Source organism: Electrophorus electricus, chromosome 17, assembly GCF_013358815.1.
Source record: "Electrophorus electricus isolate fEleEle1 chromosome 17, fEleEle1.pri, whole genome shotgun sequence".
NCBI classification, from domain to species: domain Eukaryota; kingdom Metazoa; phylum Chordata; class Actinopteri; order Gymnotiformes; family Gymnotidae; genus Electrophorus; species Electrophorus electricus.
Genome location: NC_049551.1, coordinates 7,237,826 through 7,257,345, shown reverse-complemented (window position 1 = coordinate 7,257,345; position 19,520 = coordinate 7,237,826). Strand labels below are relative to the sequence as shown.

General features: G+C 40.9%; 3 protein-coding genes across 3 annotated transcripts in view; 1 reads left to right on the top strand and 2 right to left on the bottom strand.

Annotated features, from left to right (window-relative positions):
* The first annotated feature begins 1,306 nt into the window (after window positions 1–1,306).
* Window positions 1,307–6,646, top strand: stoml3b (stomatin (EPB72)-like 3b). Its single transcript, XM_027016147.1, has 7 exons — window positions 1,307–1,376; window positions 3,812–3,915; window positions 4,392–4,464; window positions 4,806–4,888; window positions 5,058–5,261; window positions 5,575–5,709; window positions 6,033–6,646. The coding sequence occupies exons 1-7, from the start codon at window positions 1,322–1,324 to the stop codon at window positions 6,219–6,221; spliced, it is 843 nt and encodes a 280-aa protein (XP_026871948.1). The 5' UTR covers window positions 1,307–1,321; the 3' UTR covers window positions 6,222–6,646.
* An 84-nt stretch (window positions 6,647–6,730) lies between these two features.
* Window positions 6,731–9,681, bottom strand: LOC113581181 (solute carrier family 46 member 3). The gene is made up of 6 exons (XM_027016143.2): window positions 9,496–9,681; window positions 8,466–9,140; window positions 8,010–8,256; window positions 7,720–7,803; window positions 7,158–7,314; window positions 6,731–6,925 (listed from the first exon to the last, which is right to left on the bottom strand). The coding sequence occupies exons 1-6, from the start codon at window positions 9,679–9,681 to the stop codon at window positions 6,805–6,807; spliced, it is 1,470 nt and encodes a 489-aa protein (XP_026871944.2). The 3' UTR covers window positions 6,731–6,804.
* Window positions 9,682–13,502: 3,821 nt separating this feature from the next.
* mtus2a (microtubule associated tumor suppressor candidate 2a) overlaps window positions 13,503–19,520 on the bottom strand; it is a 49,044-nt gene continuing 43,026 nt past the window's right edge. Inside the window, 8 exon segments of the mRNA XM_027016128.2 lie at window positions 13,503–15,413; window positions 15,743–15,843; window positions 16,252–16,371; window positions 16,486–16,584; window positions 16,706–16,779; window positions 16,946–17,051; window positions 17,427–17,641; window positions 17,888–17,954. Coding sequence (XP_026871929.2) covers window positions 15,062–15,413; window positions 15,743–15,843; window positions 16,252–16,371; window positions 16,486–16,584; window positions 16,706–16,779; window positions 16,946–17,051; window positions 17,427–17,641; window positions 17,888–17,954 — 1,134 coding nt within the window. The 3' untranslated portion in view covers window positions 13,503–15,061.

Genomic DNA, 19,520 nt, shown 5'->3' with positions numbered 1-19,520 from the left:
GGTACCTTTTGGCAAACTCCAAGTGGGCTGTTTTGTGCCTTTGACTGAGGAGAGGCTTCAGTCTGGCCACTCTTACCATACAGGCCTGATTGGTGGAGTGCTGCCGAAATGGATGTCCTTCTGGGAGGTTCTCCTCTCTCCACAGAGCAATGCAGAAGCTCTTTCAGAGTGACCCTTGGGTTCTTGGTCACCTCCCTGACTAAGGCACTTCTACCCAGATCACTCAGATTGGCCAGGCGGCCAGCTCTAGGAAGAGTCCTGGTGGTTCCAAACTTCTTCCATTTACGGATGATGGAGACCGCTGTGCTCATTGGGACCTTCAATGCTGCAGAAGTTTTTCTGTACCCTTCCCTGGATCTGTGCCTCGATACAATCTTGTCTCGGAGGTCTACAGACAATTCCTTGGACTTCATGGCTTGGTTTGTGCTCTGACATGTACTGTCAACTATGGGACCCTATATAGGCAGGTGTGTGCCTTTCCAAATCATGTCCAATCAACTGGATTTACCACAGGTGGACTCCAATCAAGTTGTCAAAACAACTGAAGGATGATCAGTGGAAACAGGATGCACCTGAGCTCAATTTTGAGTGTCCTGGCAAAGGCTGTGAATACTTATGTAGATGTGATATTTAAATTTTTTTTTTGTTTTTTTATTTGTAATAAATTTGCAACAATTCCAAACAAACATTTTCCACTTTGTCATTATGGGGTATTGTGTGTAGAATTTTGAGGGGAAAAAATGAATTTAATTCTTTTTGGAATAAGGCTGTAACATAAAATGTGGAAAAAGTGAAGCTCTGTGAATACTTTCCAGATACACTGTCTCTGTGTGAGAGAAAGAGATGGGACTATTAAGGAGGAAAACGAAAATTACAACCAGACTGATTTATTTCTTTATCCTACACAGTTAAAAGTTAAATAACTCAGTATTTAAAGTAAAAGTAAATGCTGGTTAAAATCGAAATATATATTTCTTACAATCCAATAGATTTTTTCATGTATTAGGCATGATGATTTAATTCGTTTTAATGTGTTAATCATTGACCTATTGAACCGCACATATGCTCTTACTGCATCTGGAGCAACCACAGTCAGAATTAGTTACCTACATAAGAGGCTATGTACAACAAAGTGCAATATTATATGAGAAAAAAATTAACACGTTGTGCAATGATTTATAGTAGCATAAGTGAGTCACGGGGCTTTTAACTTGGTCAGGAATTTCCTAATGACACTCCTTTTAGATAAGCTCCACCTCTGCAGCTCAAATAGCAGTAACCTGCCCCCCCACACACACTCTGTTCTACACAAGCGGTCTGAATGGAAATGGAGGGTCGGGCACAGAAAGAAAACAGAAGCAAAGAGGACTTGATCAGTGAGTCACTCTGCCATGGTCATACTTTTCTGCTTTTTTAATATTCTCTCTCTCTCCAGCCACTAGTCTTCCAAGCTTACCATGTACCTCTCTCATGGAAAATGCATTACCGTGCTATATGCAGCCTTCCAGCCTGTCTGTATGCAGAGCAGTTAGAGTGGGACACACATCTCGTTACTATTTATAGTGTAGGGACATCACGACTGGCCATGGCTTCTAACAGCATACATTGCTGAATAAGTTGGACCTGCAGCTGACTGTAAAGGTCCTCTGGTGAGCTTGCCCAAAGGAGCTGGGTAAACATGAACACCTGCGCAACATGAAACTTTGGTCAGCTACTTTAGGGCTACACTTATCTACTGTTGTGGCTTTATGGTATGGCTGAATTCTATCTACCTAGGCTGAATACACAAAGCATAGGAAGAGAATAACCCACCTTCAATGAGAATAAATGGCCTTCAAGTATGAACACAATGACAGATGCTATAAGGCTGCATAACTGACAGACAGTGCAGATAGACTTATGTTTTATTCACGACTATACCACAAGATGTTTGCAATACCTATATAGCTTTGCTTTCTTTGTTTTATCTCTATATGTGTAGGTAAAAAGGTTATAAGTATTCTGTTTTAAACTCTATGGGCAGTACTAGCTAACAAGGCAAAGAGTCATAAAGTGTCTGGAATGTTATGAATTATGCTACACAATCTGATTGGGTGAGAATTGTTCTAATTGTGCTGATGTATATCATCCATGTGACAACAGCACAGATTTTTCTCACCAAAACTGCATCACCTCCTGATGCATTACTAAGTAATGACTAACTTTATGCACCCACTCCTAGTTATTTTGTGCAAATATAAAACTGGAAATGAACACATTGGATGACTTATAACATCTGAATCACAGCCAGTTTGGAGAGTGTGACCCGCAGACACACATACAAACATACAGGTCGATTGTTTTCCACTACAAAAGAAGCTGCCCTAATATGAGCAACATTTAACTCTACATTTAACACTAGATTTAACACTACATTTAACTCTACATTTAACACTACATTTTGCTTCTCTTTATTTTGTTTAACTGAATAAAATTAATAGGTCATTTTTTTATAGATATATAACTATATAACTATATATATATATATATATATATATATAGTTATATATATATATAGTTATATATATAGTTATATATATATATATATATATATATATATATATATATATATATATATATATAGTTATAGTTATAAAACTTGCCTTTGGCTCGTGCTTGTGACACCTGTGATGTTACGATAACACACTATCTTATGTTATAGTGCTTAAATAAGAAATAACACTGCCTAAAGCAGGTGGCACATATGCATAACCACCTTAAACAAATGTATGTATTAGACTTACAGGACTACAATTACCTTCTGAGCCTATATGGCCAGATAATCTTATTGCGTGGAGAGTAAATCTATATAATATACTATATATAAAATATTGAACTGAAATTAAATCTAATTGGAATAGCTAACTAGTATTGCATTATTTAGGACCTGTGTAGCTGGTGAAATTATGGAACAAAGGTTAAAATGAAACATAATGGGCATTTTTAAAAGTTCTCCACTTGAAGTGAGAGGAAGATGAGGCTTTGAGGTTGTTTTACAATATCCTACTTTGCCCATCACCTTCCCCAGCACTGTCTTGCCTATCTGCACATGACAGCTGTAGGCAAACTACAAGATGTATCATGTGCCAGTGCATGTTTTAGCCACGTAACTCGACTGAGCATATTGTTTTGCAGAGATGTAAAGTTAGAGGAATCTACAGTAAACGATATAGTAAACCACGGAGCCAGCGAAATTCCACACTCATTAAAAAGAAACAAAAAACCCCCCCCAGAAAATTAGAGTAAAAAAGAAACAAGTGTAAAAACAAAGCTAATTGTAATTCTAAAAATGTAATGAAATGCTACGTACACGGACACACACACAAACAAAACATTTATTGCCAACTAGCTGCTATGGAATCGTATAATATCTGGACCAAGTGCTGGTTCAGCTGAATTAACCAAGTACCAAAGCAACCCTACAGAATCCTGTCAGAAAAGTCAGGAACAAACTAAATGTGCTATGCGGGCTATCCCAGGACCTGGAATGAGGGAGTTCAGATTGTGAATGTGTCAGGCTCAGTGAACAGAGACGGAGTCCGTGTGGAAGGCATGACAGGATGCCTCAAAACAAAATGTATTAATTTTGGAGGGATTTTGAATTTTCAAAAGATCTACTGTTCTATGGAGATTGAAATAGTAAATATGACTGAAGATGTAGGGGCGCTATGTGCTGTGATATATTTTCTCACTCTCTCTCTCTCTCTGAGTCTTCACACTCACACTCTCTCTCTCTCTCTCTCTCTCTCTCTCTCTCTCTGAATTGTTACAGGTGAGACTAAACGGGGCATCGGCTGCTGTGGGTGGATCCTCGTTACTCTCTCTGCTTTTTTCACAATACTGTTCTTCCCAATCACTATTTTTATTGGCATCAAGGTACAAAAGTCCACTCAGAGCTGACACAAGACAGGTGGCCCAGCCTATGTGTTCAACTGAAGTGATAATGCACTTACTAGGATTATTCAAAAACAATGTTTCACCCACGGCATGATTTAGGCATTGCCGCTGGAATTATCAGCATCTGTTTCATTACATTTTGGATGTAGCAGTACACAAAAATAAATAAAATTCATCATAAGTACTGACTGTACAAAACATCTGTAAATGTATTAGCCATCAGTGATTTGAAAATGTACATTATTCAAGCAAATCCTGCTGTGACTGGCATGTGGATGGATGACTAATTTGCATGGTTCCAAGATTTATGCTGGACAATAGGAACAAGTCTTTTTATTAAACTCTCTAGAGACAAATGGGTTTGTCATTATTAGGAAGGACTAAGACCATTTGTTGTTCCACGATGAGACAGGTGATTGGGTGTTTATAAAATGTGCTTTATGGCTATTTTATAGATTGTTAAAGAGTATGAACGTGCTGTTATATTCAGACTGGGCAGGATCACAGCCAAAAGGGCAAAGGGACCAGGTAAGCAAATATAATACCAATATTACTACTGTTACTCTACTAGTCTGTATTTGTATATTTTGCTATATTTCTAGAAAAGCTAAATAAAATGTGATATTTACATTGTAGGTGGAGCATATTCAAATGATTTTTCCCACCAATTATCCTTCTCTCACAGTTCTTGTGACACCCTACCCTCTCCTATATCCCCCCCCCCCCCCATAATTACCTGGGCTCCGGTCTGGACGTACACATGTCCAGTCCAGATTCCTCTGACCACTCAAATGGGAAGTAAGGGTTAATCCACACTAAGAGCCACCTGAACTGAAGCTGGTGTATTCCAAACTGTCCTCCATCTCTAGGTATCTTCTTCATCATTCCCTGCACAGACTCCTTTATTAAGGTGGACATGAGAACAGTCTCGTTTGACATCCCTCCACAAGAGGTATGCCAAACACTTCAATTATGGAAGCTGTTACAAGATCACACATGCAATATTACAGAACGTATACATCACCACATCCTTATTCTTTTACTGCAATATTTGTTAATGTGTTAATATTTTAACTTGCCTGTTTTAAAAAAAACAAAACACTATGCCTTGTTGATTGTAGATCTTGACAAAGGACTCAGTGACAGTAAGTGTGGATGGAGTGGTGTACTTCCGGGTCAGTGATCCCATTGCCTCTGTGGCGAATGTGTCCAGTGCTGATTACTCCACGCGCCTGCTGGCTCAGACCACCCTCAGAAATGTCCTGGGAACCAAGAACCTGTCGGAAGTTTTGTCTGACCGTGAGGGAATTTCTCACAGCATGCAGGTAAGAGACAGACGGTGGGGGGTGCAGAAAGAAATAGAAGCACACAGAGAGAGTGAGAAAATGAAATATAGATTTCATATTTAATGAAAACTGTACATATTGGACTCAGAAACTGATATCTATCCCAACTCATAACACGAAGGCTGTTTGGTTGTTCCATGTGCTCTTTAAATGGTACTGGAATAATTCAGCTCCTCACACATCTTCATTTGCATTCTCTGCCAATTATTCCCTAAGTCCTAAATTCTATCCCCAAACTCTGTGCTGACTCTAAACTCCAACACTTAACCTTTCACTTCCCTCCTGCCCACAGATGACTCTGGATGAGGCTACAGACGCATGGGGTATTAAGGTGGAGCGTGTGGAGATTAAGGATGTCAAGCTGCCCCATCAGCTCCAGAGGGCCATGGCGGCTGAAGCCGAGGCAGCCCGTGAGGCCAGAGCTAAGGTCAGAGACTTCTCCCTCGCAAGAAAGCAGAGCACTATGGGAAATGCAGTCATTTCACACACTACTATGCTAGAGCTCATTATCTAGACTCATTATCTAGAATCTTTTACCATCACTTGATGTTGGTTGTCTTAAATGCTACCTAAACATGTGAATCATAAAATTTACCTTTAAAACAAATGCCATATGGACAGCAGTTTTTATGTTCCTACTTTAACTTGTATATGAAGCACAATAGAATACTAGACATACCTCATACAGAAGTCGTTACGTTAAGAACGGAGTTATGGGCCTATCATCTTTGTATTTCACTCTGTGTGCAGGTGATAGCTGCTGAGGGAGAAATGAACGCGTCACGGGCACTGAAGGAAGCTTCCATAGTGATCGCTGAGTCTCCCTCTGCTCTGCAGCTACGCTACCTGCAGACCCTCAACAGCATTGCCGCTGAAAAGAACTCCACCATCATCTTCCCCCTGCCCTTGGATGTTCTGGGCCACTTCATGAAAAAGTAAAACCGGATATCAGGAGGCTAACCTTCCTTTTTATCCATGGACTGTCTGTCGTAAATGCAACTGTTTACGAGAGGACTATGTATTACCTTAGAACAGTGGTGGCAAAATATTTAACAACTAAATATTCATTATGTGAGTGTTTGAACTTCAGTAAAACACACAAATGCATTCCATATAAGGGTAACAGTATACTGGTCCTTGTCAGAATATATTAGTTCTAGAGTTAATTATATGTTAATTGTATGGTTAATTGTACTCCACTATAATCATTTTAGCAGTGGAATTTATTACATTTTTTAATCTCTGTAAAAAAATGTATTCTTTTCTATAATATTTCAAAACCCTGTGTAACTCAATATCTTGAAAAATGTTAAAGATTTTCTGAACATTCATTGTGCCTTAATAAAATGGAGTCCAGAAATGAATATTTTTTAAGCATTCAGTGACCTATTTTCTATGTTGCAATTAACAGATTTTTACAAAGTCCTGGAGCTAGACCTATAACTCATTGACACACATGAATATGCGTAATGGCATTGGTATTGGCATTGCTGTGGGCAGGTCACAGGCAGCGAGGACAGTCTCATTTATGCCACTGTGGTAGCTGAATGACTTCGGCAGGTCTTGCACTGTCCTCTGCGTCGTCTTCAGGAGTCAGTCTGTCAGACTCCTCCCCCACATCCAGACGAAGCCACAGTGTAGTACTGGAGGAAGCCAGAGGAACATTTGACATTTGACGCTGGATATCTTTCTATCGCCCTAGAAAGCACTGAATTGGAACAGACGACATCATTCCTACATTTCCAAACTGTCTGAATGAAGTTGAGCTAAATCTCAGATTGATCTCACCCAATCAGAGTGTTTAGTATTGGAATAAGGACAAAGGGTTCAGCAAATCAGAGTGGCTGGTAATTGACATAAGTATGAGGCGCTCACCCAATCAGAATGGCTGGTATTAGGGTAAGGCTGGCGGCGAGAAGAAAACTAAAACCTGAGAACCAGGAGACAGTAGCAGCGTAGGTGCTGGTGAACAGCGGTAAGGCCACGGCCATGCTCAGCATTTCCACAAAGGCCACGCATGCAAACACAGTGCCTACAGAGGAAGAGGGTAGAGGGAGCACTTAGACAGTCACATATCCAACTGACAGTGCCCTACACTGAGGGAGACTTCGTTCCTTGATTGATTATTGCAGGTAGCAAACAGACTGAAAAAATGAGAGAAGTGTGGATGGGGCCAATGTCAAGACTAGAAAGTCCTTATTACATCTTTTTGATCCTTTTATGTTATGTGAAGAAGGCAAAGCTGACTAGAAGGAGTTTCTAGTTTCTATAACCAAAGCACACCCCATTGTTTTTTGTTTTTTTTTTGACCGACGCCACACATCCATAGCTGGGATAAGAGTATTCAGGCAAAGTTAACAGTGTGTGGAACAGAACTTGGATTTTAAGGAGGAAGAACACAAGAGAAGCACATGGAGTCACATGACCAGGCTCTCACCCTGTTCAGAGCTGCGTACCAGTTTGGACATCATGGAGCGCATCACAGGAGCAGGCATGATGGACAGGAGAAGAGGCAATCGTACTGCAAGGCCACAGAGCACACTACTGCTATACTGTCTCAGGTTTATTCATGCATTAAGTAGTTATATTCTCTGCCTATATATCTATCTATATCTGGCTGTTTATTTTTTCCATCCATCCATCCATCCATCCATCCATCCATCCATCCATCCATCCATCCATCCATCCATCCATCCAGCCATCCCCTCCCAATGTTATCTAACTGACCTAGAAACATGAGCAGTGTGGTCTTGGCAAAGGCAGCCAGGCAGAGGCCTGAGGCCAGGGAGAACATGCCAAGGAGGGTGATGCAGGGGTCTGGCAACCATCGGGAGAGCACGGCCACACCTGCAAAGCTGCTCAGGTAGATCAGTGTGGAAAGAGCAGCTCCGTAGCCAATGAGCACCTCACTCCAGCACAGCGGAGCGTTCAGCTCATACAGAATGACCATGGACATGCCGCCCAGCTTGGACACCTGCGGAAATTGACTTCAAGAGCTTGTTTACTACAGCTTGATTTTGATACCATGCACAATATGTTCCACTAAAATCATTTAAGGTTGGCTCTATGCCATTTTGCTGAGTGGTCAAAATTTGACAAATGAGATCTGAATCAGTGCACTAATATGTTGATAATCTCTAAGCAGAGAGAGCTTGGAAATGCATGGCTAGCTTTCACGATCACCTTGTAGAAGCTGAAGGCGCTCAACATGAGCAGCAACCCTGTGTTTCGTCTCTGCGTGGAAGATGCAAACAGCAGGTAGATGCCCTGCAGACGGCCGGCGATGGCCTGAGCAGGGCTCAGATGAGTGGGCTCGGTGGCAGACCTGGGACCGGAGGCGCTGGGCTTGGGGGCTGGGCCGTGGCCAGGACGAGCCGAAGGCTCCTGCAGGATCGCAAGCACGTACAGCAGATTGAGCAGATGAAGCGCGGACGCGGAGAGGAAGGGCCAGCTGAAGCCGGCTGCTCTGACGTAGAACCCCGTGCAAAGTGAGCCAAGGCCAGACAGTGTACCCAGCACGGCGTCCAGGCGGGCCATCCGGACGGTCCTCGACTCAGGCGGCCCCTCTGCGCTGCGGTCGGCCACGTAACAGAAGCAACCTCCGATCAGCGAGCCGGGACCGCCGAGTATCCCGGCGAGGAAGGAGGCACCCAGCAGGTATCCGAGGCTGAGCGAGAATCTGCTCACCACAAAATAAGTGAGTGTGAAGAGGAGGTCACCCACAAGCGGCGGCACAATGGCTGCCTTCCGCCCTCGCCAGTCGCTGTACGACACGAGGAACAGAGATGAGACCAGGCCGGGAAGGAGGAAGCACAGCTCACTATGCAGGAGGAAGCGTGACGTCTCCCTCTGCACGGCCTGCTTCACAGACAGGTGCAATGAGCGCACACGCATAGTGAGACTGCAGTGGTATTGAATGACTAGTAATTATGAGAGTGAAAGGGTCTTATTTACTTATTAACTGCAGAACCAGTTCTAAATGCGGTTATTAAATTGAAGTGGAATGGGTAGTTGTGCGAGAAATGAGATTAAATATTAACTTTGAATATGGCAATTTTTCAATTGAGCACATCAACAGATCATATTACTTTATCATATTATTTAATGAAATCATAATTTACCCTGCATCGCAGCTACGTGTGTAAGTGGACACTGGCCCTAGTTCCGATTAGGGGACTGGCTCAGCTGAGGAGCTGTGCAGGGCGAGGCTAACCTGATGAAGGCTCAGGTTACTGGAGTTGCTTGTGCAGAGAGACCGGTCCATGCTGGTGGAGTAGGCGTAGCCACCCAACTGCTGCCATAGCCTCTGGTGCACATACTGCTGGAGCAACGGGTAGGTCATGAACATGGCCAAAGCATGCAGGCCCACCACGAGCTCGATTGCATTCTGCCACCCCATTTCAGCACCACCTCTGCTGCGAGGAAGGATTATGGAGGATAAAGAAATAGAGTCACAGCACTTGAGAGGAGTCATAGGATATGAGAAGAGTGTTGCATCTTACACACACAGCATGGCTAACGATGGCTGCCTTGAGCTATCGTATAGTTCTTACCCAAGGCTTACTTCCTGCTTGCTATCTTGAAGTGAGATTTAGCACTTGAATCAAGGACTAGAATTTCAATGTTGTACTACCCACAAAAACTGTTTTGGGCAGAGAAAATGTGTCTAAATATTCTAATGTCTATGGTTCAGTATTTCTTTAGTACGTCTATGTCTCAACTTATGTTGCCTAGGTGAATATATCATCGGGTCTGTATATACGGTTTTAAAGAAATAAGTATATTAATAATGTAATAGTGTATGTTTAATATAGTGTATGACATTATATATATAGACATTATAAGACCACATTATAAGACTTATACTGTGACTCTTACCTGCTAAAGCAGTGAGACCACTGCTCCACCTTGGTTCAGCTCTTTCTTTAGCACACACACTCTTCAAAAAATAAAACAAAAAATAAAACAAGAAACAAAATAATCAAATGATTCCACCTGATTTCTGTGAAGAGAATGATGGTCTGTGTGAGAAGGTGAGTACCAGCAAACACTTCACCATCTCTAAGACTCTGTTGATGCTTTGTTTGTGGAGGAAGTGAATCCCCAAAGGATCAGTCCTCCGGGGTGAGGGAATGCGCATGCGTGCTGGCGGGCATATGGGAGAGAAAAGGAACAATGAAGGGGGACGTAATAAACATCCTGATTGCTGTATAGCCTGGGAATATTGTTTAAAGACTCAGCAAGGATTTAGCAACTCATAAAGAGATCCTACAAGCCTGTGCATGCATACATTGAGTCAGCACATGTGGACACACACACACGTGCACACACACACACACACACACACACACACACACACACACACACACAGGTTATCCATCTATCCTTGGGAACAACAAAATACAAAACAATCATATTCTCTTTAGAAGCATTTTAATATCCACCCTTCCCAAAGTGCATACAAATGTTTTCAGTTATAAATATTGTCCATTCCTTAGATTAATACCAACTACGCTACAGTTTACACTTACTGTGCAGACCATCACAAAGAAAAGACAAAAAAGCACTTACACAGAGAAGAGAGACCTGCCCAGACAAACATGCACTGCTGATTTCTGTGACACAATAAATACTATTTACACATGTGACTGCAAACCCACGTGGCCAAAGGAAGTAGAAAGTAAGGGGAATTCAGCAGGTTTTAGTAATGAGCTTGACTTGACCACCCATTTGTATGGCCTGTGTGTGTTTTTATTTGTTCTCAATGAGATGCTGTCAGTCAGGAGTTCGCGTGAAGCATTGCTGATCAGACAAAGCCCCAAGTCAGCCTCAGCCCTGACTCAGCTTTTGCTAGTACAATTTGAAACTAGTTCATCAGTGTAGGGGAAAAACTCTGAGAGATCCAGAAAGGATGACTACTTTCTAGAAAAAAGAGAATGAATAAAAAAGGGGAAATTATGTTCAATAAAGTTGCAAAACAATATTCCTACATTTTTAACATATACAGATTTAGTGTTTTATACTATACCAAATATTTTAGGTTTTTAATTAAGATAAATTAAGTTAATTAAGATGTTTTGAGACGTTTTTTTCACTTTTTACTTGAGATAAAATGAGTTTTACTCTTCTCATTGCAGCTGACCTAGATAAGTAGATGAGTTTATTTTGAATGTTTGTGTTTTAATGTTTCACTGATGTTTTGTTTTCACCACCCATCATGTGGTCATTATGTTCATTTAGGAAGGGAATAAGATCTCTAAGTTTCTCCAGTCTTTTTGGATTTTATATAAAAATGTAGTAGATCAGTACTTAACAAGTTACATGATCTTAGAAAACACCCTAATGTGGATGTGGAGGTTGCGCAAACATTCAAAAAATAATTCTCCAAATGCTCTGTGTGTTCCAAAACAAATGAACAATTAAAATAAAATGTTTTTGCAAATTACATAATAATCACTAATAATCATTTATTCAGATCATTGAACCATATTGAGTTTTCAAAGGACCATTGTTAACAATGTCTTCATTTTTGGTACTGTACTTTAAACCAAGGCACATTAGTCAAATATTTAAATATGTGTAATGCTAAATACAATTTGTGAAACTGTTTTTACTTATTGTTTTTATTTGTATTTTTTGGCTTGAATTCAAATGCAAGGATGTTTTGTTGACAAAGAACTAACTACAGTAGTTTTGTATCTAAATCAAAGTGTTTATATAACTTTATGCAATAATGACTTATGAAAGGTATTTGTTCATGTTTGTTTGTTTGGACAGGTTAAAGTACAGGTTCTGTTATAAATATTTAATGTCTAATTTGAGTATCTTTGATATCTGGATCTTTCTAGCAAAAACAGAGGGTGATATTTCTCCAACCTTATTTAAAAAGAATTTCTACCACAGAATCCACTGTACATTACTGACAGGACATTGTATATAATGTCATACCATATTAAATATCAAGTACTGTACAGCGTGCAGGTTTTACAAATTACAGAAAAGAACACAAAAATATTTCATATAATCTAAAAAAATAAAGTCTTTAACAACAACAACAAAAAATCAGTCCTACAAGAGTGCCCTTATTAATAAAAACACACTACATACTGTCCCTAAAAGAACTTACGAAAAACAGCACGTTATACTTGTCAGCTGGTCTTGAATGACGGTAGTCTGGTTAATTGTGTCGTTTCTTGTACCCCCTGATAGCACCATCAGTACGTTGATATTGTAAAGAAAAATACCAGTAAACATCTGACAGCAGTATCAAAATTTGTATCTGAAAGTGGTTTACCCTTGAAACAGGTAAGAATATACTGGCTCACTAATTCTACAGTAGAAAATAAATCACCAATTTCAAAAGTTTGCTCACTTAGAATTATCAAAAATGAATTGGGGTGAAAGCTATTTTTGCCACCTAATGTTCTGACAAAAATAATGTCATAGCTTTGTCTGATAAAGGTACTGTAAGTAAGTTTTATGAAGAAATTCTTTGTGGCACTGTTCAGCTTATCATGCTTTATTATTAACATTTTTTATATTTCCATTCTGGCACATTTTGCGAATGCTCAGACTGGGGAAATTCATTGTTCGCTTATTTTCGTTAAAGATTTCTTTAGGGTAGACCTGTTTTATTGCTATAAATATAATGACTAGAGCAGTGTTCATTCAGTTTTCATATCAATTAGCTCTAAATGTATCCAGACACATCATTAAATCTTGGGATGAAAAGAGTGTGCTATTTTGTTATTAAAGGTGTCCACTATTTAACAAAAACAAACAAAAAATCCCTGAACTTTTAAAGTATGCCATTTTAGTAAATAATTAGGCTACATTCCTTTCTAGTTTATATATATATATATATATATATATATACACACACACACACACACTAGAAAGGATATATATATATCTCCCCTTTCTAGTTTATATATATATATATATATATATATATATATATATATATATATATATATATATATATATATATATATATGGAGACATTAATTTCTAACTAATGCTACGTCCTACAGAGGTAATAAGGGTTACTATAACTACACTAAAAACAACTTCATTTAGTCAACACTTGAGAACAACAGACTTATCCATTCTCATTGGTAAAACAGTAGTACATGTGTAAAAAGGTAATATTGGCTCACTAATGAGGTGTGATTCATTCCGAGTCTTTTAGTCATTAAGCTAGGATGTGAAAGCTTTCGTACCCGGGATCCCAGCAACTACATTATCCACTATCCAAATTCTCACAAAAAACCCAAACAAACAAACAAACAAACAAAACAAAACAAAACAAAACAACAAAAAGCCTGGAAGACTTGTACAACACATGCACATAGCAAAAAATTCCGTGATCTACCATACAAATATTACTAGTAAAAAAATGACAGCAACATTTACAACAGTTCCCGTAGTCGGTATCTTTACACGCTCTACACCTCCCTGTTTTGGTGTGTGAGGCAAACACTGAAATTTTATGGGGCCTTTGAGAAAGTTCCATAGGTGCATGGCAACCTGAGGGGTGTTACCCTGAGCGGAAGCCATCACAGACAGTACTGGAAGACCAGAGCAGAGGCTGCACTGACATAGAGAGTTTATTGGTAGTTTGAGGTTATGCCAGCCAACCTATCTTAGCCATGAAAGGGACTCTGCCAAAGCCAATACCCTGGAGGACTGCAAGCAGCTCACATTTAAAGCCGCAGTCCTGGTTCTTATGTTTATCCCAAAGGCATTGTCTATATGCTTCTGTTAAGGCTCAGACTTCAATTTCAAGGCTGGCTTGAGAAGGGTGTTAGAGAGAGCACTGGCAAACCAAATGAAAGACCTGGATACACCCAGTGGACATGACTAAACTATAATGCGTTGAAAGTCATGCGTAAAATATATGTCCAAAATTTGTCAGCATTATAAGTGTGACACTTTTTAAAAAAAGCAATAATTTGTATGATTGAATCCAGATAGCTCATTCATTCCATTACAATTCTAATTTCAGTCTCAAAATTAGTGTTAAATCATTGTGTAAGAAAGAACTGGTATATTGCATCCGGACCTTAAGGCATGCCATACACCCAGGAGACTCTGACTTACACCCTGCGACTTTAAAATGTCTCCGAAAACCGTTTCTGAATGATGTATCTATAGTGACTAAGATGAACATGCTCCTGCTCTGAAACGTTGAATCATGGCTTCCTTTGAGCCCAGATGGACTGCTGGTGGTGAGTAGAAGGTGGAGAGGCAGGTATCTAAGGCTTCACCTGTAGTGTGAGGTCTGCGTTCTGATTCTGGCCTCTGCTTCAGAATTAGCGTCAAGAAGGACAACAGACTGCTGAGGAGGAAGGACTGGAGAATATTCACTGAACTATGGAGAGAGATATACAGGAGCTTCAGGGAATACACACCATGCATGGCTCTGATTCCACACACAGTTAGCACTGTTTATTTCACAGTGGTGCTCTGAGTCTGACCTTCACAGGCGTGGGCTGGGGAATCAGCCCTGCAGGTGACCAGCTCATTGGTGGCAGCATCTGTGGATGGCCGTGAGTTGTCTACGTACTCAGTAGAACGTGAGGGAACTTAGTTTCCACATTCCACCTCAAAACGCTGAAATCTTTTTGTGAAACCGTCAACAGGGAACAAAAACGTTTAGAACTTTGATGAAGTACGGTACTCTGAAAAAGTGAAAAAGAGAACCGAGTGGTAAAACAGGGAGGAGTTTGAGCTCAGTTTGGGGTCTTTTGTTGGTTTGTTTTTTTTTGCTGTACAGCTTATCTGGGTAGTGTGTTGGCATTGGGGACTCGTGCGGGGGAACTCCTAGCTGCTGGTGAACCCCTGTGAGTAGGTGTGGCTGGGCCGGGAGAGACCACTCTGTGCACGGGGGTGCGGGGCCCGGGTGAGTAGGAGGAGTGAGTGGGGGTTCCTGGGCCCGGGGAATAAGGGTAGGGTGGGATGTCGGACCCGGGGAAGAAGACTCTGTGGCTGGGGGAGGAGCAGGGTGATAGGTGGGGGCTGGTCTGCAGACGCCACAGCAGCTCCTCGTTGTCTCGGCTTAGCCGTTTCTTCTCGCTGGACTCCCGCTCCACATACTCCTGCAGGTTGGCGTTCTCCTCAGACAGCTGCCTGTGAGAGGCATGGCGCGCACACACTCACAGGCATGCCCCTTGCATTTCACACCCCAATTCAGCACCCCATGGCTCTCTCATTGTCTACCATCTGTCTACTATGTTACAGAATAAGTAGATTTGCTTTAAAAGACTCAACCAAATTAGACTCCACACATTAAAATCAGGAGCAATACAATTATTTAATGCATTGTGTATAGGTACAGCATGGTTTTTTTTCATTATTTTGGCCATTTGTGCCTGTGCAATCAAAAAGGAGCTGTAGATGAAAGGTCTGTGCTTCATTCTACCAACTGACTGATGGAGCATGCAGATGGTGAGGGCTACCTGGACATGACAAGGTTGCGGTCAATACGGGCCTTCAGGTCCTCGTTCTGCTGCTGCAGCACCTGCACCTTCTCCTCCAGGTACACGTTCTTTTGGGCCTGCTCAAAGGATCAGGTGACCAAAGGGCTCCCCATTAAATTCTTATACACACCTTCCCTGCACTGTAAAACACAGATGATCTATGCGTTCTCCGTCTCACTGAGCATGCTTTAACATTCCAAACATTGGTGGGATAAGCTTAGGTCACACAGTTAGGGACAAATACTGATTCTTCCAAGGGAGGCCGAGGTATATTAAGTTTCTCGCTAGACAGCATTAGCTGAGTGATAAAACATACGTTCGGTCTGGTACAAAACATATATATGGACCAAAAGAACACAGTTACTATTGTAATTTGGCACAAGTGCTGAACATCACAATTTATAAAGAAAACAGGAATTCCTGCTGATTCACCTGCTTCTCACTGAGAGTTTTAAAAAAATTTTCACACACTTAAATGTAGAGCTTACCACTTTCTCCAGCTGGCAGATCTTCCTCTCCTGGTCATGGATCTGCTGGTTCTTCATCTCCAGAACCTCCTTCAAGCTCTTCAGGTCCTGCTCTATGTGCTGGTATGGAGCCAGAGCATCCTGGAGAGCACACCCATGAAGACGCTTCATGAACCACGGGCTACCAAGCATGACAAATTATTCAGGTGTGTTTGCACATTTGTAGGTGTGAGAGTGTGCGAATAAGTGATGCACCACTATCTGCTCATCAGCACTCCTGCGCAGTGCCTCCTCAAAGCGTTTAGCTTTGTCCTGCAAGGCTTGGTTCTGGAACGTCAACACGTCTACCTCATCCTGAAAACACCACCAGTCTTATTTCAGCTTGAAAATCCACGAGTTATGATCCACTACTAAGCAAAGGCTTGAGCAAAGAGCAAAGCAAAGAAACCTGTTCTTTAAATACACGTGAATTTACCTGCAGAGACTGTCTGTGCTTCTCAAAGTCGCTTTCTAAAGTAGCTTTCTGTTGCTCGTGGGCTTTCCTCAGGTCTGAGAGCAGGGCACAAAAACAAACAAGCGATCAATACACGTGTGCCATGTCTCCCCATTGCTGGAACGACAACTCCACAGTGCTGACATTTTGCCTGCAGTGAGTAGAAATGCACCATGCCTGCCCCCTGACTGCAACAAGTGAAACTGCAATCCAAGCACAGACCTCTCATGGTCCTTGCATGCTCCTCCTGCAGTGTTGCCATGGTGATGTTGTGCATTGTTCTCAGATCTTCCAAGGCAGCCTCGTGCTGAGCTGTTAACTCTTCGATCTGCATACAGGAGCAGACGTTTAGGCTGGAAATCCCATGACGTTTAATTACATTTGTGCTAAGACCCCTTGAGGATTACTGTGTTAAATGCCTGTAGATGAGGCCTCTTCTTACTTAAAACCTAGATAATTAAACCTGGGTTTTTAATTTAAATATGGTAGTAGATTTTGTAATCAATGGTAGTTAACAGATTAGGTACAAAGAAGGTGTAAAACCTATGATAATTAGTTCTTAAAGGCTGTGATTTGAATTTATCTGACTAAAGATTGGGATAACTACATTAACATGTTCCTTTACTGAGACTAAATAAAAATATAAACATTTTTATTAAATATAAAATGATTTTTCCATAGGGTAGGTCACAAACGAACACACCTGCTCCTGTTGCTGGGTTCGCAGTTCCTCCACGTGTGATTGGTGCTCAGCTCTCAGATGGGCCATGTCGGAGGCATGGCGGGTTCTTAGCTCCTCCTCCAGAGCCACAAGCTCAGACTCTTGCTGGTCCTGGAGCTGCTTCAGCTTATGTTTAAAGCTGTACTCCAGCTCAGCCTTCTCCTGCTGCAGCCGCTCCCAGCGTGCAGTGGCGAAATCTGGCCACCAGGTGGCGCAAGGACAGAGGCTCAGCACTCCTTCAAACATACACTCTACGTTTAAAGGATTTTTTTTCCAATAGAGTATGGCCTATACTCTGCAGAGCATTTATAGTAACTGAAATTCTCAAAGGTAATGTTTTATCAAAGATAGATAAAAAAAAATAAAATAGAAAGGTGGAAAAGGAATTCAACTACACCTTTTTCAAGTGTTTTGAAAAGGAGACGGAAATACACAGAACTTACTGACTTCCTCCCGAATCTTGCTGAGTTCCACAAACAAGTCCTTCTGTTTCTGCTCTGCATTTTCGCACTGAAACACACACAGATTCAAGTGTGTTAATCTCCCCATGCAGGGCAACACCCCAACCCGGTTTCCATCCAGTTATTACCGTTGTATTGTCCTCACTGTTTGCACAGTGACAGTATGGACTGTTGGGGCACTGGCCCATCCTCCATCTTCACCATCTATTTCTCTAACATGGAGTGGCTAAATAAGCCGAGTGAGATTTAGGTGTAGAATGGGACAGTGACAGGAGATGCAGAGATCCACACTGATCCACAAGCTTGAGTCAGTGATAGACGCCACACATGTGGGCTGTTTTAACATGTTTGCTGCCAATACTATCACTCAAATCGCTCTTAGACAAGCAGCCACAACAACAACAACAACTACATAGCCGTTTTACTGTGCTTGAGCAGTTGCCTCATGTATCTGCAGAAGCTGGGCAAACAGGGTTTTCCAGAAGAACTACGCAGCCATTAAGCAGCATCTATGGTCCAAAGTGGTGATCTATAAACTTTAAGTGCATGCATGTGCTATGAGCTGTGCTATGATTGTAATCATATGATTGTAAACAGGTCTATGAACAAGAGACAAGAAACAAATGTGCAAATACAAAAAGGGAACCCTAAAAATCCCACAAAGAATTTTAAACACCTCTAATAAATATGAGAACTGTTTAATTTATCAACCTGCCAGCCAAATATGGCTCACGGTATTTTTTTAAAAGAGACATTTCTAGAAAAATAGCTTTTGTAACATTTCTAAAATCTAATCGCAAAGGATTGAATTAAAGCAACTCTGGGGTAATACTTGTAAAGTTAATATTTTATTATTTTTTATTCTTAATGAAAACCTAATCAATCTGTACTTTTCATGTGTCAAAATGGAATTACACATGTAGATATACAAGTATTTGCTCAAAAGTGTGTGAGCCAAAGTGTGTTTGTGCCTTACAAGATGCACTGAATTTGACTACTGAATTTAACTACTGAATTTGACTATTTGACTAAAAATGTTTGTGGCTGTGGGAAAACACAACTCAAGTGACACTTTCACTTATGGACACCAGAGGGCAACGTGGCTCTAGAAGCCTCCTACTCTTGTAGCTAGCCCATAGGAAGCCTAAGCTTACATCTAATCAAATGCTCTAGCACCATCAAATCTGAGATTTTATAATACCTGAAGTAAAAATAAATAAATAAATAAATAAATAATTACATGTACAAAAATGTTTTCAGTGGCAACCATTCTTTAATAGATTCAATCCTTACCCTAACAACTCAGGTATATCTGAATGCCTAAGTGTGAATGGTCTAGTATTACAGCAGTCAAAGGAGTGTTATGCCATGGTGTCTGAAGGCATCCGCAGTGGCCAGACTTATTCCTGCCCTAGTCCTCAGATTCTTTGGTTATTTTAATTTGCTATGAAAACACCCAAATGGTTCTGGTGCCAATAACTTTTTTTTTTTTCAGGGCAGTCCTGCATGAGATATATTTAGCTTTTATATTATCTATTGTCTGATAATCACAGGGGCTCTGAAGGCATATATCTTGAGCGGTGTGTGTTGTATGTCCATGCAGAAGCTCTATGCT